Raw genomic sequence first — 27,177 nt, 5'->3', positions numbered from 1 at the left:
AATATCAAGATAACACAGAGAACAACACAGGAGTTCCAGAAAATCAAGGAAAAGCCTGCATGAATAAAAATGTCTTGAGATGTTTCTTGAAGGAGTCAGTAGATCATCAAACACAGAGATGGTTCTTGAAGGAGTCAGTAGATCATCAAACACAGATGTTTCTTGAAGGAGTCAGTAGATCATCAAACACAGAGATGGTTCTTGAAGGAGTCAGTAGATCATCAAACACAGATGTTTCTTGAAGGAGTCAGTAGATCATCAAACACAGATGTTTCTTGAAGGAGTCAGTAGATCATCAAACACAGAGATGTTTCTTGAAGGAGTCAGTAGATCATCAAACACAGATGTTTCTTGAAGGAGTCAGTAGATCACCAAACACAGAGATGGTTCCAAAGCTTAGGAGCAACAGTCTGGAAGGATTTCTCTCCTCTGGTCCTGAAGTTCAGGAACCATCAGTAGATTCTGATCCACAGACCTCAGAGCCCGAGCTGGGGTGTAAGTCTGGATCAGATCACTGATGGAAGGTCTGACCATGAATAGATATGAAAGTAAGAACCAGAATTTTAAAGGTTAGGTTAGGTAGAACTTTATTGATCCCTCAGGAGGTCTCCTTTGGGAAATTGTTTTTTTTTCCAATTAGACAAAGCAATACAGCAATTATTCATAAAAATAAAAATAAGAACAAGAACAGAGAGAAATAGAGAGAAAGAATAAGATGATGCAATCTAAGTCTAAAAAGATGAAAAAGATGAAAGTTGATCCTGAAAGAAACTGGCAGCCAGTGAAGAGTCTTAAAGATCGGAGAATTGTGAGTTCTTCTACTAGAGCGGCTCAGAATTCTTGCTGCAGAGTTTTGTATGAACTGCAGGCGAGACACATATTTGTGTTTTAGCCACAAACTGGGACAGGACTCTCTCTGAAATGGACAACCAGAGTAAAGAAGGTGACTTAAAACCATCAAACTCTATGTGTAAAAACTAAATTAATTCAATTTAAAAATAATAATAATAATCCAACTTTTTATTAGAAAAAAATGATTGAATTGAATTATTAAAAAAAACAACTAAATTCAACATTTTAATATAGAAAACAAAAGAATAATTCCTCTGGATGGACACACACTTATCCAAACAACGTCTTTATTTATTGTTTACACAGTAGAAACAACACTTCAGTTGTTAAAGCAGTGTCATCAGTAGAATCAGCAGTCACAGCTCAGTCAAATGCTCTGCTGAGCTCTCATTGGACATCCTGTGTTTTGGTTTGTCAACAACACAACAAGCGTCATAGGCACTACTTTAATACTGTTTTCTTAGATTAAACACAATCTGATGACAGGACGTCGTCAATAAAACATATTGAAATCAAGTAGAATCAAGGAAACTAATCATTCAAACGATTCAATGTACACCAGAGTTAAATTGTGCTACAAAATAATGTCAGAAACATTGGACTCGTCCGTCGTAACAAGTGCTAATGAAACCGACGACAGACTTGAGTGACACCTGCCGGCTTGAAGAGAAATACGCATTATTATATATATAGTTAATTACGGGTTATACATCTGGCACAACAGATGAGATCACCATGCTCATCAAAATGGCTCAGTGTTTGATTCAAAATGTTTTTTTTTCTTAGATACTGGAAAACTTCATAAAAACCTGCCGGGGGTCTCGGTCAGCACCAATAACCCCTGAGTTATGATCATAATCTCAGGTTCTACTTCATTTGGTGCTCCGCCCTCTAACCGCTTCACTATTGGTTTACCGACCAATAGCGAAGTGTTTAGAGGGCGGAGCACCAAATGAAGTAGAACCCGAACTCATGGTAGTTTCATCTGTAACATCTTCTTCATTTTAAACAGTCTACATTCAAAGTTACATGAAATAGTAGTTTTCACAACAACAACAACAAATACATACGTCTCCTTAATATACAGCAAAGACTTCATCTCTGACGCTGCAGGAGCTTCAGTGGCGACACTGTGTCACGCTTGGTACAGTGCATAGAACCGCAGTTCTGACACTGACTCGTGGTAATACTGGCAGAAGGCTTGAGGTGCTGGAGCTGGAAATGGGTTCGAGGACATCTTGTTGTGGAGTCAAAAGTCCACAGTAACTATAAAGTATATCAGTGTCATCAGAATATTGAATGAATTTAGCATTTCAAATGTTTTATGTTCTTTAAAAATTTTACAAATGTTTTTTTTTGTTTTAAGTAGTGATGTTTTGATGAAGCTTCATGAAACACTGTCATAATCTTCAGAGTCCACTAGATGGAGTCTCTGCACCCTTTTCGTTTGTTTTAAACATGTACTCTAAAGAAACTTCACGTCATTTTAAAACTGATGGCGCCACCTACTGACTTCTTAAACAACATGACACTGTTTCATGAAACTTCATCAACCCATTACTAGTTTTAAGCATTAACTTATCAATATTATTATTGTTTTTTTTTTTTCGATAGTCTTATTCCAATAATAATAAAAAAAAGTATATTTAATAGTTTAATTTAAAACTTAAAATGTTTAAAGTTTGATTTTGTATTCCTATTTGGACAATTACAATTTTTTCTGAATATTATAATTTTTCTTAATTTTACTATTTTTTTTTTTTTAACCAAGCGATTAATTAGGGATAAAATGGACAATTAAAATAAAATACTAATAAATAAAAACATATATATATATTGGAATTAGAATATAAAACTAAAATAGATGATATCTTTAAATATTCGATTTTACTAATTCAATTCATTTTAATTTTAAATCACCCTTTCAAAAAATGTAATTATTGAATTAAAAAATAATGAAATGCTAAAAAATATTATAACAACAATAACAATATTTCGATGACACTAATACATTTCTTTCTGAATATTAATACAAATATATCCAGAAATATCATTAAATATTCCTTCAATTCAGGGAAAGTCAAACTCTATTTGCTTAAAAGTACTTGTCACTTAAGGAAGTGTATTTTTTGATATTGAGATTCAATTAGATTATTTTCGGTCTATATTTGCAGTTTAAAAAAAAGAGACACTTTTGTTTTTCCCTTTAAGTTTGCATGTTGGCATTTTCAGCCAGACCGATGTAGGTTCCGTTGGTGCCGTCGTCCTTTTCCTTGTCGGTGACGGGAGAGTAGGAAGTGTTGTCGTCGCTCTTCGTCTGTGATTGGTTGATGGAAGAGAAGAAGAAGCATTTTTAGAAAGTCAACCATCAAACGATTCTATTGACTCTTATGTTCCGTCTTGAAATAAAGCGACTGTGATATGTAGAAACTACTGTATCTATCTATCTATCTATCTATCTATCTATCTATCTATCTATCTATCTATCTATCTATCTATCTATCTATCTATCTATCTATCTATCTATCTATCTATCTATCTATCTATCTATCTATCTATCTATCTATCTATCTATCTATCTATCTATCTATCTATCTATCTATCTATCTATCTATCTATGATCCATCCATCCTTCCATCCATCCATCCATCCATCCATCCATCCATCCATCCATCCATCCATCCATCCATCCATCCATCCATCCATCCATCCATCCATCCATCCATCCATCCATCCATCCATCCATCCATCCATCCATCCATCCATCCATCCATCTAACCATCCATCCATCCATCCATCCATCCATCCATCCATCCATCCATCCATCCATCCATGCATCCATTCTTCCATCCATCCATCGATCATCCATCCACTAACTTTATCTGTCCATCCATCTATCTATCCACTTACTGTATCCATCCATCCACAATCCATCCATTTACTGCTTTCCATCTCTTTTTTCCATCTATCAGAATCTATCTATCTACTCATCCATCTATATACTGTATCCATCCATCCATCCATCCATCCATCCATCCATCCATCCATCCATCCATCCATCCATCCATCCATCCATCCATCCATCCATCCATCCATCCATCATCCATCCATCCATCCATCCATCCATCCATCCATCCATGCATGCATGCATCCATCCATCCATGCATCCATCCATCCATCCATCCATCCATCCATCCATCCATCCATCCATCCATCCATCCATCCATCCATCCATCCATCCATCCATCCATCCATCCATCCATGCATGCATGCATGCATCCATCCATCCATCCATCCATCCATGCATGCATCCATCCATCCATCCACGCATCCATCCATTCATCCATCCATCCATCCATCCATCCATCCATCCATCCATCCATCCATCCATCCATCCATCCATCCATCCATCCATCCATCCATCCATCCGTGCATGCATGCATCCATCCATCCATCCATCCATCCATCCATCCATCCATCCATCCATCCATCCATCCATCCATCCATGCATCCATCCATCCATCCATCCATCCATCCATCCATCCATCCATCCATCCATCCATGCATCCATCCATCCATATGTTTACATGATAAGTTTACATATTAAATCCAAACCTTAAATGTCAGATGTGTTATTCTCTACCGGACGAGACTTCAAATCCAAGTGTGTGTTTGTGTGACTATATGTGATTGACAGCTGCAGGAGTGATGTCAATCAAAATTTAACTTTTTCATTTCTCTTCGGCCAGATTCAACAGAAAATAATGAAACATTTGGGAGGTTCTTTTGGGAATAGTTTCTGTCATTAACTCTTTGCAGGTTCATTTCTTCACAGTTACCAGAAAAAGTGATGGCACTGATGCAGGTGGATCATTACTTGGGTGACGGTGCAGCAGAAACAAAAAGTTAGGGATGTGGGTGAGTCACGGCAGGTGCAAGCAAAGTTAAGAACGTGAAAACTTACAGAATATATAGGTTTGGTAAACACAACGCGCTTTGCTTGGTTCTGCATGGAGAAATAAAGTGTAAGTACGTGCACGGCCATTAGTTTTGAATTAGCATGAATACAAAGCAAGCAGGCGGGATCGCGTCACTGCTTCGGTACCTTTTCTTTCCTGGCACGGACCAGCAGCACGATCAACACGGCCAGCATGACGAGACCCAGTCCGATCACGATGAGCGGCAGGTTCTGAACGAGGTTTGCGATCGTCAGCAGCTTGTGGACTCTTGCTGCAGACGCGTCATCGATGACCACACTCTGGGTTCAGAATAAAACACGCGTCAAACACCTGAACATCTTGTATTCAACGGCGTGTTCGTCACCTCGTTGATGAACATGACGGGGAAGACGGTTTCCTTCAGCATCCTCGTCGACCTGAACCAGAGAAAATCTGGATTTGTTTTGTTGAAACTCGTGGGTAAAGTGATGTGTTTTTCTTTATTAAACTCACGGTATTCCAGAGATCTTTTCGATTAAAACGTTAACTTGAGCCCTTTTGTTTGCACGGACGATCACTCCTGTTGTCTAAGAGCAAGAACACAAACCTTAATTACAACAAAATGAAGTAGACGACTTTATAATAGTACCATCACAATGTTAAATGGTTGAATTTATTATTTTTATATTGAAACTGTGATTTTTATTTTTTTATTTTACTGATGTTTTTTTAATTAATACTTTCTACATTTAAAGGTTGATTTTTTTATCATTGAATTTAAAAAAAGAATATGAATTAGTATTTTATTTACACATAGACTTTAGGTCCATATAGGTTAAGTTAACACATAGGTTAAGTTCTACCTAACCTAACCTATTTAATACAGTTGAATCATTCATATTTTGATTTATCACCTTTTCAATTCATTATAAAATTGTTAGTATATTAGTGCCACCATGATTGGTTGAAAAGTCGATTAAGTATTTCTCTGTACTCTCATGGTATTGTCTGGTGAAAATATTATAAATATAAAAATATGAAATATCAGACTGTATCTTTTTAATTATTGGAGTTATAATGTGAAACTCTATGTTAAAAATGATGAATTGTGAAAATATTAGAATAGTTTTACCCAATTATTTAAAATAAGATAAATCAATATTTCGTTATTTTAATAATTAAATTAAAATAAAAACAAACTTACTGTATAGAAATGAATTAATGATTAAACGACTAAAAAAAACAAATAAGCACCATTACAACTAAATAATTTCAAGCTAAATAATTTCACTTTTAAATAGAATTTCAATGGCTCTGATAAACTCCTACACAGTTGTGTAGTTATACTACATGTCCACTAGGTGGTGGAGCCACATTGACTCGTGGAAGATCACGAGTCATAGGATCAGGATCACACTGAGGATAAATCCCTGTCTTCTCACCGGGTTGAGGTCGATGTATGTCTGGTGATGTTCTCTCTGCGGAGACATTCCACCGATGGCCTCGATGTATTTGTTGTCCGCCAGGTAGAAGTGTGGGAAAGACGCAACGACAGGAGCTCCTTAGAGGAGAGAACAGAGCATGAGCTTTAGAAACACATATGAACATTTAGGGAAATAGAACCTGAAATCACATGTATTTTTATTTACTTTCCTTTGATTAACAATCACAAATCATTAAGTAGAACTCTTTAATATCATTTCAACAATTCTTTTAATCATGTACGATCCCCGGGGAGCCTGTGAGTGTCATGTGACCGAATTGATTTAAATCGGTGGATCAGAGACAAAGTACTGACAGACTTTTTCAATTTCCCGGGAAGATAAAAGCAGAAACTGTGGCTTTTTCCGATGTTTGGGAAATCTTAGATTGCAGTGACACTTATCCAACACACGGGGTCGCCAGAAACTATATATTGATTCCTACGTATATTATCTTTAACAAATCCAGGATCTTGAAATAACTCAATTTACATTTTTTTTATCAATTTCGTTGTTTTAAGATCCTACAAGTTCACATATATGCATATATGGTCACATTTATTTATGTTTTAATGAATTTTCTTTTTTTTTTCTTATTTTAAAATGTTTATTGAAAGAGTTTATTTGTTTGTTTCTTTACAATAATTTCATTAGAAAAAAGTATATTTAAAAAAAATGTTTATATTTTTACACATATAGTTTCATATATATGTTATTCCAATAATTTAAAAATAAATGTTGTTAATTCAATATTAATGAATCCGTATGAAGCCTTTTAAATCCAATAAAAAAATGTTTCTATGATAGTGTCAACATTGAATTAAACTTTTTTTTAATGAAATCAATTATTAAATAATAACGAACTTAGCCTATTAATGAAGAAATTATTGAATTGAAGTATTGAATTCAATGCTAAAAAACATTTAAATAAAACAAAATACAATTTATTATAGGTTACCATGAAATATTATTTAATTCTTTACACTACGGCCTCTTGAAAAAAAAACTCATAATCTAAAACTTTCTATTGAGTACAAGTTGACAATCATCATGATCATTAAAGTGTTTGTTTTTTAATGTGTTTTATGTAAAAGTGTCTTAAGTTAATGTGTATTTAAAGCTTGTTGATGTGAATCCCAGATTGTTGTCCTTGAGGTCATTCCCATCGAAATAAACAAAGGGATCAATCCCAAACTAATTATCCTGAAACTGAGCAGAAGACGTTATCTTGTCGGTGTCACTGATTTCCTTCCTCACATTGTTGGACCACTTTGTCTCCTGGCCCGGGTCCACCTGAGACGTGCATCTGGATCGGACGTGTTTTACTGACAACAACAGCGGTCAAACCTTCAGACGTCCACATGACTCCAAACAAAGAATGTGTCACGGTCGTATGGCTCAAGTGGGACAGAGGTGAACACTTTCCTGGCAACATGTTTGGCAACAGAGGCAGACAGGAGTCAAGAGACATGACAGGACAACACTGAGGTCAACGTGAGGTCGAATGGTTTTTTTAGGATCCTGATAAAAACTATCACAGACTCAGTCAAATAAATCTTCACCTATATTACATACAGAATCAACGACATGATATATAGTGATACTGTAGTAACAAGGATATATGTGTAGTATTGTCGAGTACTCAACAATACTACATAAATATACTTGTTACTACAGTATCACAACACCAGAGTCAAGTACTGGACAATACTACACATATATACTTGTTACTACACTATCACAACACCAGAGTCAAGTACTGGACAATACTACACATACAGTATATCCTTGTTACTACAGTATCACAACACCAGAGTCAAGTACTGTACAATACTACACATATATGCTTGTTACTACACTATCACAACACCAGAGTCAAGTACTGGACAATACTACACATACAGTATATCCTTGTTACTACAGTATCACAACACCAGAGTCAAGTACTGGACAATACTACACATATATGCTTGTTACTACAGTATCACAACACCAGAGTCAAGTACTGGACAATACTACATATATATACTTGTTACTACAGTATCACAACACCAGAGTCAAGTACTCGACAATACTACACATATATCCTTGTTACTACAGTATTACAACACCAGAGTCAAGTACTGGAAAATACTACACATATATGCTTGTTACTACAGTATCACAACACCAGAGTCAAGTACTCGGCAATACTACACATATCTAGAAAGGCGCTATATAAATAGAGATTATTATTATTATTATTATTATTATATATCCTTGTTACTACAGTATTACAACACCAGAGTCAAGTACTGGACAATACTACACATATATCCTTGTTACTACAGTATCACAACACCAGAGTCAAGTACTCGACAATACTACACATATATCCTTGTTACTACAGTATCACAACACCAGAGTCAAGTACTGGACAATACTACACATATATCCTTGTTACTACACTATCACAACACCAGAGTCAAGTACTCGACAATACTACACATATATCCTTGTTACTACAGTATCACAACACCAGAGTCAAGTACTGGACAATACTACACATATATCCTTGTTACTACACTATCACAACACCAGAGTCAAGTACTGGACAATACTACACATACAGTATATCCTTGTTACTACAGTATCACAACACCAGAGTCAAGTACTGTACAATACTACACATATATGCTTGTTACTACACTATCACAACACCAGAGTCAAGTACTGGACAATACTACACATACAGTATATCCTTGTTACTACAGTATCACAACACCAGAGTCAAGTACTGGACAATACTACACATATATGCTTGTTACTACAGTATCACAACACCAGAGTCAAGTACTGGACAATACTACATATATATACTTGTTACTACAGTATCACAACACCAGAGTCAAGTACTCGACAATACTACACATATATCCTTGTTACTACAGTATTACAACACCAGAGTCAAGTACTGGAAAATACTACACATATATGCTTGTTACTACAGTATCACAACACCAGAGTCAAGTACTCGGCAATACTACACATATCTAGAAAGGCGCTATATAAATAGAGATTATTATTATTATTATTATTATTATATATCCTTGTTACTACAGTATTACAACACCAGAGTCAAGTACTGGACAATACTACACATATATCCTTGTTACTACAGTATCACAACACCAGAGTCAAGTACTCGACAATACTACACATATATCCTTGTTACTACAGTATCACAACACCAGAGTCAAGTACTGGACAATACTACACATATATCCTTATTACTACACTATCACAACACCAGAGTCAAGTACTCGACAATACTACACATATATCCTTGTTACTACAGTATCACAACACCAGAGTCAAGTACTGGACAATACTACACATATATCCTTGTTACTACACTATCACAACACCAGAGTCAAGTACTCGACAATACTACACATATATGCTTGTTACTACAGTATCACAACACCAGAGTCAAGTACTGGACAATACTACACATATATCCTTGTTACTACACTATCACAACACCAGAGTCAAGTACTCGACAATACTACACATATATCCTTGTTACTACACTATCACAACACCAGAGTCAAGTACTCGATAATACTAAAAATACACCCTTGTTACTACACTATCACAACACAAGAGTCAAGTACTCGACAATACTACACATATATCCTTGTTACTACAGTATCACAACACCAGAGTCAAGTACTGGACAATACTACACATACAGTATATCCTTGTTACTACAGTATCACAACACCAGAGTCAAGTACTCGACAATACTACACATATATCCTTGTTACTACACTATCACAACACCAGAGTCAAGTACTCGATAATACTAAAAATACAACCTTGTTACTACACTATCACAACACCAGAGTCAAGTACTCGACAATACTAAAAATACAACCTTGTTACTACACTATCACAACACCAGAGTCAAGTACTCGACAATACTAAAAATACAATCTTGTTACTACACTAGCACGATAAATCACTATATATCATACTTTTTTTTTACCCCAATTGTTGCCAGATTCTTGACAATACACACCATCCTTTTTTTTCTTGTTTTTTTTACTTGTTTTGGTTGTATATATATATATATATATATATACACATGAAAAAGGCGAAACACACACAAAGCCCACTTCCCACCCACATGAAATACACTTTAAAACCACGTGAAACACACAATAGACACATGTGACACACACAACAGACACAGACAAACATAGGCCAAACAGACACAAACAAACACAAGAAACACACATAAAACACGTGACGGCTAAAAAGTTTCTACAAAATCTGGGAAATTATCTCTAAAACGTGCTCCAGTTAAAACAAGTGATTTCCTTGAATGAACCTAAACTCACCGATACAGTATATATATATATATATATATATATATATATATATATGTATAAACGAGGTCATTTGACAGCCTTTCATAATCCCAAACAGCCATGAGAGTTTGTCGCCCGCACACTGAAGAATGTGGAAGAAGAAAAAACTCTGCACTCGCTGACGACTACCTTTACGACAAGGGCTGACTTTGAGGAGTCCAGTTCCCAGGCACTCCTGGGGGGTGACGCAGAATCCCTCGTTGTCTGGATTCTCCTCCTTGCTGGCGAGGACGGAGCGCGGGGGTGTGAAGCGATACGCCGGGACCCCCTGCACCTCCACCTCCTTCTCGAACTCCATGTAGATGGTCCTTTGAGGAGAAGCACAAGCAGCTCATCACCACCGGCTTTGTTCCACAGTATCTTTCATTTACATCTGTACTCTGCAAGTATCAGTGCCATCAGAGTATTGATTTCAATTTGACGTTGTACAAAACTTTCCAGACACACGGAACATCCCGGAAAATGGTCATTTTCTTTTTAATAAAAAGCTGAAAAACCCTTTTCTAAATTAAATTAAATATAATTTATTATGTAAAATCAATGAATAAATGACGATAAATTCTGCTGCAATAATAAACTGCAAAAATGTAATGTAAAAAACCTTTTGTACCAACTTATATCCAGAAATTAAATATATACTTCCAGTCCCTTCCAATATATATAATTTTGTTGGTGAAAAGAAAAATCGAAAAAAAAAGGATATTGTTTCCAGAAAATTGAAAATAGGTTGAAATTGGTTAAAAAATGATTTAGATTACTCTTAAATGTTGAAACCCTTATGTTGTCTCTGGGTTCAAGGGATACCACAAACACATAATTAAATAAAGGGTCCATTTGTTTTCGGGCCTTTGGGTCACCTTGACCCTGAGATAACATTTTCATCCAGCACCGAAAGACAAAGCAAGTTTTCGATACTCGATATTACCAAAACACGAAAGAACAAGACAATCAACACGGTATTACTTATTAAATTTCCTCTTAAATCTTGACAAACGAGAGGTTACGAGAGTCCGTTGTGACGTAATAATGGCTTCACTCCTCCTCCGGCCAGATGTAATCACGCCCTGCTTTGTTTATACAACGAGTCCCTTGGAGATGGAGACGATTGATGACACGTGGTGACAAACCTCCATGTTGACCAATCACAATGGACAGAGCTTAAGATCATTTTCTAATGTCAATATTTCAATGAAAAGAGAGTTTTGTGCAAACACACACACACGAGTCACACATCACAACAACATACACACACACACACACAGGAGTCACACATCACATATTGTTTAATGTGTGTTTCAGGTGTGTTTAATGTGTGTTTCACAAGTGTTTAATGTGTGTTTCACAAGTGTTTAATGTGTGTTTCACATGTGTTTAATGTGTGTTTCAGGTGTGTTTAATGTGTGTTTCACAAGTGTTTAATGTGTGTTTCACAAGTGTTTAATGTGTGTTTCACAAGTGTTTAATGTGTGTTTCACATGTGTTTAATGTGTGTTTCACAAGTGTTTAATGTGTGTTTCACAAGTGTTTAATGTGTGTTTCACAAGTGTTTAATGTGTGTTTCACAAGTGTTTAATGTGTGTTTCACAAGTGTTTAATGTGTGTTTCACATGTGTTTAATGTGTGTTTCACGTGTGTTTAATGTGTGTTTCACAAGTGTTTAATGTGTGTTTCACAAGTGTTTAATGTGTGTTTCACAAGTGTTTAATGTGTGTTTCACAAGTGTTTAATGTGTGTTTCACAAGTGTTTAATGTGTGTTTCACAAGTGTTTAATGTGTGTTTCACAAGTGTTTAATGTGTGTTTCACAAGTGTTTAATGTGTGTTTCACGTGTGTTTAATGTGTGTTTCACAAGTGTTTAATGTGTGTTTCACAAGTGTTTAATGTGTGTTTCACAAGTGTTTAATGTGTGTTTCACAAGTGTTTAATGTGTGTTTCACAAGTGTTCAATGTGTGTTTCACAAGTGTTTAATGTGTGTTTCACAAGTGTTTAATGTGTGTTTCACGTGTGTTTAATGTGTGTTTCACAAGTGTTTAATGTGTGTTTCACATGTCTTTAATGTGTGTTTCACAAGTGTTTAATGTGTGTTTCACGTGTGTTTAATGTGTGTTTCACAAGTGTTTAATGTGTGTTTCTCACGTGTTTAATGTGTGTTTCACGTGTGTTTAATGTGTGTTTCTCACGTGTTTAATGTGTGTTTCACTTGTGTTTAATGTGTGTTTCACAAGTGTTTAATGTGTGTTTCACATGTGTTTAATGTGTGTTTCACAAGTGTTTAATGTGTGTTTCACAAGTGTTTAATGTGTGTTTCACAAGTGTTTAATGTGTGTTTCACGTGTGTTTAATGTGTGTTTCACAAGTGTTTAATGTGTGTTTCACGTGTGTTTAATGTGTGTTTCACAAGTGTTTAATGTGTGTTTCACAAGTGTTTAATGTGTGTTTCACGTGTGTTTAATGTGTGTTTCACAAGTGTTTAATGTGTGTTTCACGTGTGTTTAATGTGTGTTTCACGTGTGTTTAATGTGTGTTTCACAAGTGTTTAATGTGTGTTTCACAAGTGTTTAATGTGTGTTTCACGTGTGTTTAATGTGTGTTTCACAAGTGTTTAATGTGTGTTTCACGTGTGTTTAATGTGTGTTTCACAAGTGTTTAATGTGTGTTTCACATGTCTTTAATGTGTGTTTCACAAGTGTTTAATGTGTGTTTCACGTGTGTTTAATGTGTGTTTCACAAGTGTTTAATGTGTGTTTCTCACGTGTTTAATGTGTGTTTCACGTGTGTTTAATGTGTGTTTCTCACGTGTTTAATGTGTGTTTCACTTGTGTTTAATGTGTGTTTCACAAGTGTTTAATGTGTGTTTCACGTGTGTTTAATGTGTGTTTCACAAGTGTTTAATGTGTGTTTCACAAGTGTTTAATGTGTGTTTCACAAGTGTTTAATGTGTGTTTCACGTGTGTTTAATGTGTGTTTCACAAGTGTTTAATGTGTGTTTCACGTGTGTTTAATGTGTGTTTCACAAGTGTTTAATGTGTGTTTCACAAGTGTTTAATGTGTGTTTCACGTGTGTTTAATGTGTGTTTCACAAGTGTTTAATGTGTGTTTCACGTGTGTTTAATGTGTGTTTCACAAGTGTTTAATGTGTGTTTCACAAGTGTTTAATGTGTGTTTCACGTGTGTTTAATGTGTGTTTCACAAGTGTTTAATGTGTGTTTCACAAGTGTTTAATGTGTGTTTCACGTGTGTTTAATGTGTGTTTCACAAGTGTTTAATGTGTGTTTCACGTGTGTTTAATGTGTGTTTCACAAGTGTTTAATGTGTGTTTCACATGTCTTTAATGTGTGTTTCACAAGTGTTTAATGTGTGTTTCACGTGTGTTTAATGTGTGTTTCACAAGTGTTTAATGTGTGTTTCTCACGTGTTTAATGTGTGTTTCACGTGTGTTTAATGTGTGTTTCTCACGTGTTTAATGTGTGTTTCACTTGTGTTTAATGTGTGTTTCACAAGTGTTTAATGTGTGTTTCACGTGTGTTTAATGTGTGTTTCACAAGTGTTTAATGTGTGTTTCACGTGTGTTTAATGTGTGTTTCACAAGTGTTTAATGTGTGTTTCACGTGTGTTTAATGTGGGTTTCACAAGTGTTTAATGTGTGTTTCACAAGTGTTTAATGTGTGTTTCACGTGTGTTTAATGTGTGTTTCACAAGTGTTTAATGTGTGTTTCACGTGTGTTTAATGTGTGTTTCACAAGTGTTTAATGTGTGTTTCACATGTCTTTAATGTGTGTTTCACAAGTGTTTAATGTGTGTTTCACGTGTGTTTAATGTGTGTTTCACAAGTGTTTAATGTGTGTTTCTCACGTGTTTAATGTGTGTTTCACGTGTGTTTAATGTGTGTTTCTCACGTGTTTAATGTGTGTTTCACTTGTGTTTAATGTGTGTTTCACAAGTGTTTAATGTGTGTTTCACGTGTGTTTAATGTGTGTTTCACAAGTGTTTAATGTGTGTTTCACAAGTGTTTAATGTGTGTTTCATCTGTATTTTGTATGGATGTGAATCGGCTTTGTGTGTGTTTCGCCTATGTTTGTGTGTTTCACAAGCGTTTATTGTGTGTTTCACGTGTGTTTAATGTGTATTTCATGTGGATGTGAAGATGTCCTTGTGTGTGTTTCGCCTATGTTTGTGTGTGTCTATTGTGTCTGTCACATGTGTCTATTGTTTGACCAATCACAGCAGAGTGGGTGTGGTCATGATCAACAAGATTTCATTTCCAGAAAACAAAGTATTTTCAGTGGGCGGGGCTTAAGATCATTTTCTAATGTCAATATTTCAATGAAAAGCGAGTTTTGTACAAACAGACACACACACACACACACACACACACGAGTCATACATCACAACAACACACACACACACACACAAATAAACACTTTCGTTGAACTTCCACTGGATTAATTACGACCAAATCTCTTATTCTTCTCTACAACAAACACTATCACTTGTTCAGCGTCTGCTGGTCAGGTGACCCCGGTGTTCGTTCACACCTCAAACTCATCCTTCAACGACTCGTGGAAAACAAAGCGAGCTTGTGGAACGAGTTCCCTCCACGCCTAAACATTTGACTTCCATCGCGGCGATCAAAGATGATTGACAGCTTCCCAGGGACGTGGTTTTACGGTGGTGGTCTGCTGCTGGTTTGCTACGCCGTCCACGGCTGTGCTGTGGGAGCGTCCAGGAGGACAAAGGAGCTATAGAGACTCTGCCAAGTGTCCAGGAGAACTGAGGCGTGAGCTCCACAGACACCAATCATGCAACAATACTGTACTGACCTTTCCCTTGACATGAGGCTCAAAAGTTTTACTGTGGGAAAGAAAAAAAATCCACTTTTTTGAAAAATCACATCAGTGGTGAGACTTTGTTCGGACGAATATAACGTCATCAATAATCCCTTCTTGCTGTGGTTGACAAGGACAACTGCTACATGCTTTGGTAGTACTTGAGAAGTACTTAACTGCGGTTCTTTTGTTAGGAACCAAGTAATATTTGTAGAGAGCTTCTCTAGACCAGGGTCACAAAGCGCTTAAACAGTCAAAACAATACTCAATAAAATATATACTTTAAAAGATCAAGACATATAAGACAAACAAGTCCCAGAAAATCCGGGAAAAACAACAAATAAAAGTGTCTTGAGATGTTTCTTGAAGGAGTCAGTAGATCATCAAACACAGATGTTTCTTGAAGGAGTCAGTAGATCATCAAACACAGATGTTTCTTGAAGGAGTCAGTAGATCATCAAACACAGATGTTTCTTGAAGGAGTCAGTAGATCATCAAACACAGATGTTTCTTGAAGGAGTCAGTAGATCATCAAACACAGATGTTTCTTGAAGGAGTCAGTAGATCATCAAACACAGATGTTTCTTGAAGGAGTCAGTAGATCATCAAACACAGAGATGTTTCTTGAAGGAGTCAGTAGATCATCAAACACAGATGTTTCTTGAAGGAGTCAGTAGATCATCAAACACAGAGATGGTTCCAAAGCTTAGGAGCAACAGTCTGGAAGGATTTCTCTCCTCTGGTCCTGAAGTTCAGGAACCATCAGTAGATTCTGATCCACAGACCTCAGAGCCCGAGCTGGGGTGTAAGTCTGGATCAGATCACTGATGGAAGGTCTGACCATGAATAGATCTGAAAGTAAGAACCAGAATTTTAAAATGATCCTGAAAGAAACTGGCAGCCAGTGAAGAGTTTGAAGGATCGGAGAAATGTGAGTTCTTCTACTAGAGCGGCTAAGAATACGTGGCAGGGATTGAAAATGTATCGGTAAATCTGATCGTATGGAAAAATGCTCATCGTTCTGTGCTGGATTAATGTTCCCAGATTGAGAAGATTACTAACTTCAGAGTTTTTTCAGTACAAAATTATAATTTAAATATATATATATATATTTTAACCATTTATATATATTGGAAGGGGCCAGACATTTGTCAATTATGTCAAAGTTTGGAATATATATATATATATATATATATATATATATATATATAAAATGATATAATTTAGTAGTAAAATGATATAATTTAGTAGTAAAATGATAGAATTTGGTATTAAAATGATAGAATTTGGTAGTAAAATAATGTAATTTTGTAGTAAATTTACATCATTTGGTAGTAAAATGATAGAATTTTGTAGTAAAATGATAGCATTTAGTAGTAAAATGATAGAATTTAGTAGTACAATTATGTAATTTAATAGTAAAATTATATAATTTGGCAGTAAAATGATATAATTTGGTAGTTAAAATATATCAATTAGTAGTATAATGATATAATTTGGCAGTAAAATGATATAATTTGGTAGTTAAAATATATCAATTAGTAGTATACTGATATAATTTGGTAGTAAAATGATATATCTTTGTAGTAAAATGATATCATTTGGTAGTTAAATGATATAATTTAGTAGTAAAATTATGTAATAATACTGAATGACAAAATTGTATAACTAAACTACTACTACTTAATTATATCATTTTACTACTACTTTCTTTCTCTCCAGAACCACAGAAGTATTTAATACCTTCGGTCACGGGAGGCAAAAATAAAGGATCAGCAGATCAGCGTCAGTTGTCGTCGACTCATCAACTGTTTCTGCTGCTCAGCTGTTGCTTCATGTGACGAAATCATTCATATCAGGTCATGAAATCCAACTGTTGGACTTCCTCTGATCCTCTGGACGTTTGTAGAGCAAAGAGCAAACTGTGACTTTGAAACTTAGGTCACCTACTGATGACTCATTTGAAGGAACTTTATAATAGTTTCATATCTATGGAAGTATATCAGCGCCTCATAGTATTGAATTGTTTACTTTAAAATATATAAATGTAGGTAAAATGGAGTCACCAGACGATCTTGATCAAACTTTCAGCCAATCATGTGACACTATTATACCAACATTTTGATATTGAATTAAAAAAGATACAAATTAAAACATATCCAATTTAGACGATTTATTTTTAAATTATTGGTATTAGAATATCAAAATCTATGTGTGAAAAAATTCATTTAGAATTTGTAGAATTTGTAAATTTTGTTAAATGATGTAATTTACTTAAATTAGATCATTTAACTACCTAATTACAATATTTTACTATTAAATTACATCATATTACTACTAAATTATATAATTTAACTACTAAATTACAATATTTTACTACAAAATTACATAATTTTACTACTAAATTCTATCATTTTACTTCTAAATTATATAATTTTACCGCTAAATTATATCATTTTACTACTAAATTATATCATTTTACTACTAAATTACATCATTTTACTGCTAAATTATATAATTTTCCTACTAAATTATATCATTTTACTACTAAATTACATCATTTTACTGCTAAATTATATCATTTTACTACTAAATTATATCATTTTACCGTCATCCCTCTGATTGGTGACACAATAAAAAAACATTTTTATATTGTATTAAAAAAGCTACAAATTAAAACGTATTCAATTTAGAAGATGTATCTTTAAATTATTGGAATGAGAATATCAAAATCTATGCGTGAAAAGATTCATTCAAAATTTGAGGAATTTGACCTTGTAATGGCACTGATTTATTCCATACATATGGAGTTTCAGCGAGTGTTTGCGTCACGAACCACACTTTTTTTTTCTTCCCCTGGTACTTGAAGGCATCACCTTCATACTAGCAAATACAATCTTCGACTCAACTTTGTTCTCCCTAACAAAAGTGGGGAAGATGTTCTTCAAAACGTCGTGCTGACATGTAGCGACCCGCGACACATGTGATTGAGAGGTTTATTTTCCCGTGTTATTCATTGTGTTCCTCATACTATTACTAGAGAGGTGAGCACATACATGATGAGCTCATGGAACGCTTCCTCTCCAGGCCGTGCGAAGAACAGGAACAAGGCTGGGATCCTTCCCTGAATTCAAAACAACAATCGTCGTCCAACGTCAAGTCCCGGAGAAAAAGTGTTTTTGTAAACATATGGTTGAGCTGTGATACGTAAAATTATCTGGCTACCATTAATACATGCACTGTGTTGGAGGTCGTTCACCTTGACCCAGAGACAACAGAAGGGATACCACAAACGCATTTGTTTTCAGGCGTTTCTGGTCACCTTGTCCCGGAGACAACACAAGGGATACCACAAACGCATTTTTTCCAGGCGTTTCGGGTCATCTTGTCCAAGAGACAACACAAGGGATACCACAAACCCATTTTTTTCCAGGCGTTTCGGGTCATCTTGTCCAAGAGACAACACAAGGGATACCACAAACGCATTTTTTCCAGGCGTTTCGGGTCATCTTGTCCAAGAGACAACACAAGGGATACCACAAACGCATTTTTTCCAGGCGTTTCGGGTCATCTTGTCCAAGAGACAACACAAGGGATACCACAAACCCATTTTTTCCAGGCGTTTCGGGTCATCTTGTCCAAGAGACAACACAAGGGATACCACAAACCCATTTGTTTTCAGGCGTTTCGGGTCACCTTGTCCCAGAGACAACACAAGGGATACCACAAACCCATTTGTTTTTAGGCGTTTCGGTTCACCTTGTCCCAGAGACAACAAAAGGGATACCACAAACCCATTTGTTTTTGGGCCTTCGGGTCACCTTGACCCTGAGACAACACAAGGGATACCACAAACACGTTTGTTTTTCAGGGTCACTTTGACCCAGAGACAACACAAGGGATACCACAAATACGTTTGTTTTTCAGGGTCACCTTGACCCTGAGCAGCACAAGGGATACCAGAAATAAGTTTGTTTTTCAGGGTCACTTTGACCCAGAGACAACACAAGGGATACCACCTTGGTCTGGAAAAGCGCTATACAAATAAAAATTACTTACTTACTTACTTACAAACAAATTTATTTTCAGGCCTTCGGGTCACCTTGACCCTGAGATAGGGATAGCACAAACACAATTGTTTTTCAGGGTCACCTTGACCCAGAGACAACACAAGGGATACCACGAACACATTTATTTTCAGTCCTGGTGAATTATTGTACATTTACTTTGTCTCGTTTTAGTTCTTGACTAAGAGAATGAACTGGTTCAATTAAAAGTATCATTTTCTCGTCAGAGAGTAAAGATTCGTGGAAGTCGAGCAAAAACAAGCCACAGCTGATAGAAAACATCAAACGCTCAGAGCTCGTGTGTCGAAACAGTCGAGGGAGGAAAACTAGTTCACAGAAAAGGGAGTGTAAAAAATTCCAGTTCGGGTCAAGAACAGATTATCAGAGCAAATGTGGGCCAAACGAGGGAAGAAAGAAAAAAACGAAGGATGTTCTGTGCCAGGGAGGTCTTGATGACCTGCAGATGAATGAATCTATACATATAAATATATACATAGAAATATATACATAGAAATATATACATCTTTATGTTCAATCCCTTCATTTCTTTCCTCTTTGGTTCCCACATCAAAGCTCACAGTCGATCTCTTGGGAACAAACTCTCACACATACAGTTCACTTTGGAGTCATTATGTGGTTTTATCTCCAGCGTTTCTTCCGGTCGACCTAATAACAGTCGAGTCCATGTTAAAAGTGTAATTCACTCCCATGATCGGCTGCTTAAAATATACTTTAACTTCTTCTCAAAGTTTTCCCTCAAGTCTTTCTTTAAAAATACTTGTTTTATTTTCCAGTCCCTGGTGAAAAAAGACATTTGTTTCCGCGGAGACGAACCGCGCCTCCATTAAACTTCTCCAGGCACGAGTTCTCGACAGGAATGTCGCAGATTCTCTGTTTTCACTAGAATTAAAAATACTGACACGTATAGTTTTGGTTTGAGTTTGATGAGACAAATAATAATAATAATAATAATAGAACTGAATTTGTCATATACCACTAAGAGATATTAGGTACTCACTGCTAATAATAATAATAATAAATAATACTATAGAGCCTCGTGGAGTAATTCTTCAAAACCTCGCGGAGTAATACTTCAGAGCCTCGCGGAGTAATACTTCAGAGCCTCGAGGAGTAATACTAAAAAAACTTGCGGAGTAATACTACAGAATATGGTGGAGTAATACTACAAAACGTGGTAGATTAATATTACAGAGCCTCACAGAGTAATACTACGGAGCCTTGTGGAGTTATACTACGAAGCCTCACAGAGTAATACTACAGAGCATCACGGAGTAATACTACAGAGCCTCGCGGAGTATTACTACAGAGTCTCGCGGAGTAATACTACGGAGCCTCGCAGAGTAATATTTTGGGAGCCTTGTGGAGTTATACTACGAAGCCTCACAGAGTAATATTACAGAGCCTCATGGAGTAATACTACAGAGCCTCGCGGAGTTATACTACAGAGCCTCGCAGAGTAATACTACGGAGCCTGGTGCAGTAATAGTACAGAGCCTCGTGGAGTAATACTACAGAACATGGTGGAGTAATGCTACAGACCTTGGTAAAGTAATATTACAGAGCCTCGCAGAGTAACACTACGTTGCCTTGTGGTATATTACTAGAGAGCCTCGAGGAGTAATACTACAGAGGCTTGGGGAGAAATACTACAGAGCTCACATGGATTATTGCAACAGAGCTTTGCAGGGAATAATACACAGCCTCCTGAAGCAATACTAAGTTGCCTCATACAGTTATACTACGGAGCGTTGCGGAGTAATACCATGGAGCTAGGCAGCGTAATAATCCTTGTGATGTGGCTTCCTAGTTCAACAAAGTTGTACTAGAACCTTTTGACAGATGTTCCAGCATAATACTGAGGTCAGTAAGTACAACCAGAATTAAGGTACATGAATTGTACACGACTATAAGTCTTTTGAGAAGATTTTGTATTTTCATTTCTCCTTGTAGTGCGAAAAAATATCCAGAGTAATCTCTTCAAACTCACCAGTACAAAGTACTGTCAAAGGTTTACCTGCAGAGGTCTGGAGTGAAGATGTAGAGACGCTCGTTCTTCTCCAACAAGGGATGGAAAGCACTTCCATCCGACCCCGTGATGGTGTTGCTGTGGTTTGAGTTCCAGAAGGTGAGTCGGCTGCAAAACATTTTCAAACAAAATTTGAAAAAAAAAAACCCAAACATGTTTATTTCAGGTCGAGTTGGTTATCTGTCTTAGATTTAAAGTACAAGCCACGTGTGTCAACACTGAGATCAAATCCATCCTGATAAGGGAAATTGTTTGTTTTGAAGAAAACCCATGTTTATCTAAGAGTTCCCAAGAGTGAAAGCCTGGTTAAAGGAAACGTGGATAAGAGAGGTCAGTGAGGCATTCTCGCCACCAGGATGTCCTTCAATGACCTCCTCGCCACAGACTAGAACGTCAGGACTTTCCTGCTATTGAGAAAAAGGGAAGCGGTTTAGAAGCAGATGTTGCTTCAGGCTCGGTTGGAAAATATAAACCATGTGTGGAAGCGAGTGGCCTCACCTGTCACCCTTCCATGTTGCTACACGGCCGTAGTCCAAGTAGTTCTGCACCCCCGTGTGGTAGACAAACTCCCCGCTGTGACTGTCGTTTTTCTGAAAGTTATTGGTCATTAGTACAGAAGTATTCATTAGCGGAGGCTAAGATTGGAAAACTTCTAAAACATTACGTATCAATGAATGAAATAACCTCAGAGTTACATTTCGTAAGAAGGTAATTCTTTTTTTAAATGAATGCTAGTTTGTTACGTTCGGGACGGAACCATCTGTGGTGGATTGGCCTAACCTTAACCCTAACCCTGACCCTGACCCTAACCCTAACCCTAAACCTGACCCTAACCCTAACCCTAACCCTAACCCTAACACTAACACTAACCCTAACCCTAACCCTAACCCTAAGCCTGACCCTAACCCTAACCCTAACCCTAACCCTAACCCTAACACTAACCCTAACCCTAACCCTGACCCTAACCCTAACCCTAATCCTAACCCTAACCCTAACCCTAACCCTAACCCTAACCCTAACCCTAACCCTAACCCTAACACTAACCCTAACCCTAACCCTAACCCTAACTCAAACTCTACTCCTACCCCTATTTTTATTTAAACTCAGAGAATAAAACGTGTAAAATATTCAATATGAAATAACTCTCATGTGAGAATGTTGGTGTAAAAAAAACTGCATTGGAAACAAGGAATCCTTTCATTTTTTTTTAAAAAAATGGCTGACAATCTTTTTTATATGTTTATACATTTAAATTGAATTTTTATTCACTGAATATCATATTCGACATTAAAAATGTATGTCAACATTGAAAACAATTGATGGCGAGTAAAGACCAGGGGTTGAAATTTGATGGTTTTTAAAATTCAAATTCAAGATTTTGACACAGTAAAAACTCAAAGTTCATAGTCAAAAATGTACTTCACACATTACAGTCGGTTAAATTAGCGACTAGTGAAAGATTGTACTCATAAAATGGTAAAGATACAGATTCCTTGAAAAATGAGAAAAAAACCTCGCGGAGTAATACTTCAGAGCCTCACGGAGTAATACTACAGAGCCTCACAGAGTAATACTACAGAGCCTCGCGGAGTAATATTTTGGGAGCCTTGCAGAGTAATACTACAGAGCCTAGCGGAGTAATACCACAAAGCCTCGCGGAGTAATATTTTGGGAGCCTTGCAGAGTAATACTACAGAGCCTAACAGAGTAATACTACAGAGCCTCGCGGAGTAATATTTTGGGAGCCTTGCAGAGTAATACTACAGGGCCTAGCGGAGTAATACCACGAAGCCTCGCGGAGTAATATTTTGGGAGCCTTGCAGAGTAATACTACGGAGCCTAGCGGAGTAATACTACAAAGCCTCGCGGAGTAATACTACAGAACATGGTGGAGTTATACTACGAATATTACAAAGCCTCACAGACTAATATTACAGAGCCTCATGGAGTAATACTATGTTGCCTTGTAGAGTATTACAAGAGAGCCTCGAGGAGCAATACTACAGAGGCTTGGGGAGAAATACTACAGAACTCAAGACAATACATCCTTATTCATGCAGAAGTTTGGACGAACCTTGTGCATCAGTCCGAAGACAGTCTCCACGCCTTCTGTGGTCAACGCAACTTTAGCCAGCAGCGGGTCTTCATATCCCCACAACAGGTCGTTGACGGTGACGGTCGTGAACACTTCAGACCCGACGGAGCTCATGACAAACGACAGCCCGGTGGCCTTGAAGAAGCTCTTCTTCACTTTCATCATCACGGCCTTGACACGAGACGGAGGGAAAACCTTGAGCTACGGCGTCGTCTTTCCGAAGGAAGACCTTCCGACTCACCCAAGCGGGAATGTTGACGGTGTTGATGTTGTCCACGAACGGGTCCCCGACAGACTTTTCCCGCAGGAAGACAAATCTTTTCATGGTGTAGGCAGAGACTTTCTGACCGTCGTCCACCATGCTGACGTTGTCCTTGTACCTGTACTCCCTGTCGTTCGTGCACAAGTCACAGTATTAATACTATTTTGAAACGTTTGTATTCACAAACAGAGACAAGAGAAACTTGTGTAGAAGCAATTCAGTGCAATTCAAACATTGAACGGTTGAACATTTAACAAATGTTGAAACTTATTCCAAAAAATATATTTTTGAAGTATTTAATTATTACATTTGAATAGTTTCATTAATTCATTTCAAGTTTGAATTTTATTTAAAATAAAACATTTGATATTCTTATTCCAATAATTAGGAAATATATTTCTTTAATTCAATATTTTTCTATTCGTAGTACTTCAGTAATGTCTGGTGTAATTATCATTATATAAGTATTTAAGTGCCGTTTGAATATTTCATAGATAGATGGATGGATGGATGGATGGATGGATGGATGGATGGATGGATGGATGGATGGATGGATGGATGGATGGATGGATGGATGGATGGATGGATGGATGGATGGATGGATGAACAGATAGATGGATGGATGGATGGATGGATGGATGGATGGATGGATGGATGGATGGATGGATGGATGGATAGATGGATAGATGGATGGATGGATGGATGGATGGATGGATGGATGGATGGATGGATGGATGGATGGATGGATGGATGGATGGATGGATGGATGGATGGATGGATGGATGGATGGATGGATGGATGGATGGATGGATGGATGGATGGATGGATGGATGAACAGATAGATGGATGGATGGATGGATGGATGGATGGATGGATGGATGGATGGATGGATGGATGGATGGATGGATGGATGGATGGATGGATGGATGGATGGATGGATGGATGGATGGATGGATGGATGGATGGATGGATGGATGGATGGATGGATGGATGGATGGATGGATGGATGGATGGATGGATGGATGGATGGATGGATGGATGGATGGATGGATGGATGGATGGATGGATGGATGCATGTGTTTGTTGCTCCCGACACCGACCTGTAGGTATACGGTCCGACCTGCTTGACCTCCGGCTTCTCCCCAGCAATTACTTGAGCCACATTAGTTATGTTGAAGAAGAAGAACTCCATGAAGACGGGAGGGGGGGGCTTCTTCCATGACTCGAACACCCGGCTGCCTTCCACCAAAACAATCTCCTGTTGGGACAAAAAAAACTTGTTGATGACGACGTTTCACGAGTGAAAGACCCTCAAAAATATATATACACACAATCCTCGGATCAAAACAAGCCGGGGGAACAAAAGCATCTTTGGGGGGCCTCCAGACAGGAGCATGAATGGTATTAGGGAGACCCTTCCATGGTTCTTTTGTCAACGGTTGCTATTGACGACGGGCTGGAGCGGCGCTACCTCATCATGTGATGCTGAAAACATTCCTCCGGACGGAACATTCTAACCACAGACGTCCCTGCAGCAGATCTCGCCGCAGGGGTCTCCCGAGGAATTACAAAACAAAGGAAGTGAAGAAGGGAGACGCAGGGTTAGTATTTCATTCAAACAGCACGTGACATGGAAAACAAAGTTTGACCCAGTTGTGTCAGACCTCGGTGAAAAAGTACCACCTCAGCACAAATTAGGCACAATTTGTCGAACGCCGTTTTTTTTCAAGCCTCCCTCCTCTCGAGGCGTCTCTTCCACTCGTTCAAAGACAAACGTTTTTACCCACGGACTGAGGACAATGAAGCCGTCGCCCCCCGATCGAGGAAGGAAGAGTCTGTGCATTACCCCCCGACCCCCCTCCCATCATGCTACATGAAATACCTACAAATACTGAAACAAAGGCCTCTAATCTCTACCACTCCCTCTCTGAAAACACATGTCGCAGGATGATACACAAATACAGCGCACTTTGATATCCGGGCAGGGAAAAAGTATACTTTAACTTTAAAAACACGGGGCACAGCGAGGAGCTTTCCTCAAAACAACAACTTTTGTGGGCTGAGATTTTCAAGAGAATGGACGCAAAGAGAGACCTTCGTTCGTGGCCAACCTTATAAGAGGGTCAACTAAATTAGATTAAAATTATTTTTACATTATTCTACCTTGTTACTGAACTATCACAACACAAGAGTCAAGTACTGGACAATACTACACATATATACTTGTTACTACACTATCACAACACAAGAGTCAAGTACTGGACAATACTACACATATATACTTGTTACTGCACTATCACAACACAAGAGTCAAGTACTGGACAATACTACACATATATACTTGTTACTGCACTATCACAACACCAGAGTCAAGTACTGGACAATACTACACATATATACTTGTTACTGCACTATCACAACACAAGAGTCAAGTACTGGACAATACTACACATATATCCTTGTTACTACAGTATCACAACACCAGAGTCAAGTACTCGACAATACTGCACATATATACTTGTTACTACAGTATCACAACACCAGAGTCAAGAACTGGATAATACTACACATATATCCTTGTTACTACAGTATCACAACACCAGAGTCAAGTACTCGACAATACTGCACATATATACTTGTTACTACAGTATCACAGCACCAGAGTCAAGAACTGGATAATCAGAATCAGAATCAGAATCAGAAAACCTTTATTAGTCCCGCGAGTGGAAATTCGGTTTAACAGCAGCAAGAGAAATAAAAACACCCAGAAATAAAAACGAGAAAGAAAATCTAAATAGAATAAAAGATAAATCTGCGCTATATAATATATACACAATCATATTTACATAAATAACAAGAGGTGCAGTTAAATAGTTATCTTGGTGTGTTCTTGTTGTGGAGTCTGATGGCAGCAGGGAGGAAAGACCTAATACTACACATATATCCTTGTTACTACAGTATCACAACACTAGAGTCAAGTACTCGACAATACTGCACATATATACTTGTTACTACACTATCACAACACCAGAGTCAAGTACTCAACAATACTACACATATATACTTGTTACTACACTATCACAACACTAGAGTCAAGTACCCAACAATACTACACATATATCCTTGTTACTACAGTATCATGATATATTGTATTTTTGACCCTGTATCGTGATACGTACGTATCTTGCCAATA

General features: G+C 37.2%; 1 protein-coding gene across 2 annotated transcripts in view; it reads right to left on the bottom strand.

The window, feature by feature from the left end:
• Positions 1–1,122: 1,122 nt before the first annotated feature.
• Positions 1,123–27,177, bottom strand: part of LOC148079152 (lysosome membrane protein 2-like) — a 34,515-nt gene continuing 8,460 nt past the window's right edge. Inside the window, exons 2-13 of one of the 2 annotated variants that reach the window (XM_087790616.1) lie at positions 25,085–25,242; positions 23,964–24,111; positions 23,702–23,893; positions 22,126–22,217; positions 21,616–21,735; positions 10,816–10,994; positions 6,233–6,351; positions 5,304–5,377; positions 5,176–5,227; positions 4,958–5,110; positions 4,817–4,858; positions 1,123–3,169 (exon numbers count right to left, since the gene is read on the bottom strand). In XM_087790616.1, coding sequence (XP_087646742.1) covers positions 3,059–3,169; positions 4,817–4,858; positions 4,958–5,110; positions 5,176–5,227; positions 5,304–5,377; positions 6,233–6,351; positions 10,816–10,994; positions 21,616–21,735; positions 22,126–22,217; positions 23,702–23,893; positions 23,964–24,111; positions 25,085–25,242 — 1,440 coding nt within the window. In that variant the 3' untranslated portion in view covers positions 1,123–3,058. The remainder of the gene's footprint in view (positions 3,170–4,816; positions 4,859–4,957; positions 5,111–5,175; positions 5,228–5,303; positions 5,378–6,232; positions 6,352–10,815; positions 10,995–21,615; positions 21,736–22,125; positions 22,218–23,701; positions 23,894–23,963; positions 24,112–25,084; positions 25,243–27,177) is intronic. The other variant, XM_087790617.1, reaches the window with a different exon arrangement.

The sequence above is a fragment of the Callionymus lyra genome, chromosome 5, assembly GCF_982586985.1.
Source record: "Callionymus lyra chromosome 5, fCalLyr1.hap1.1, whole genome shotgun sequence".
Lineage (NCBI taxonomy): Eukaryota > Metazoa > Chordata > Actinopteri > Syngnathiformes > Callionymidae > Callionymus > Callionymus lyra.
Note: the sequence above shows the minus strand (reverse complement) of the source record. Positions and strands in the feature narration are given on the sequence as shown.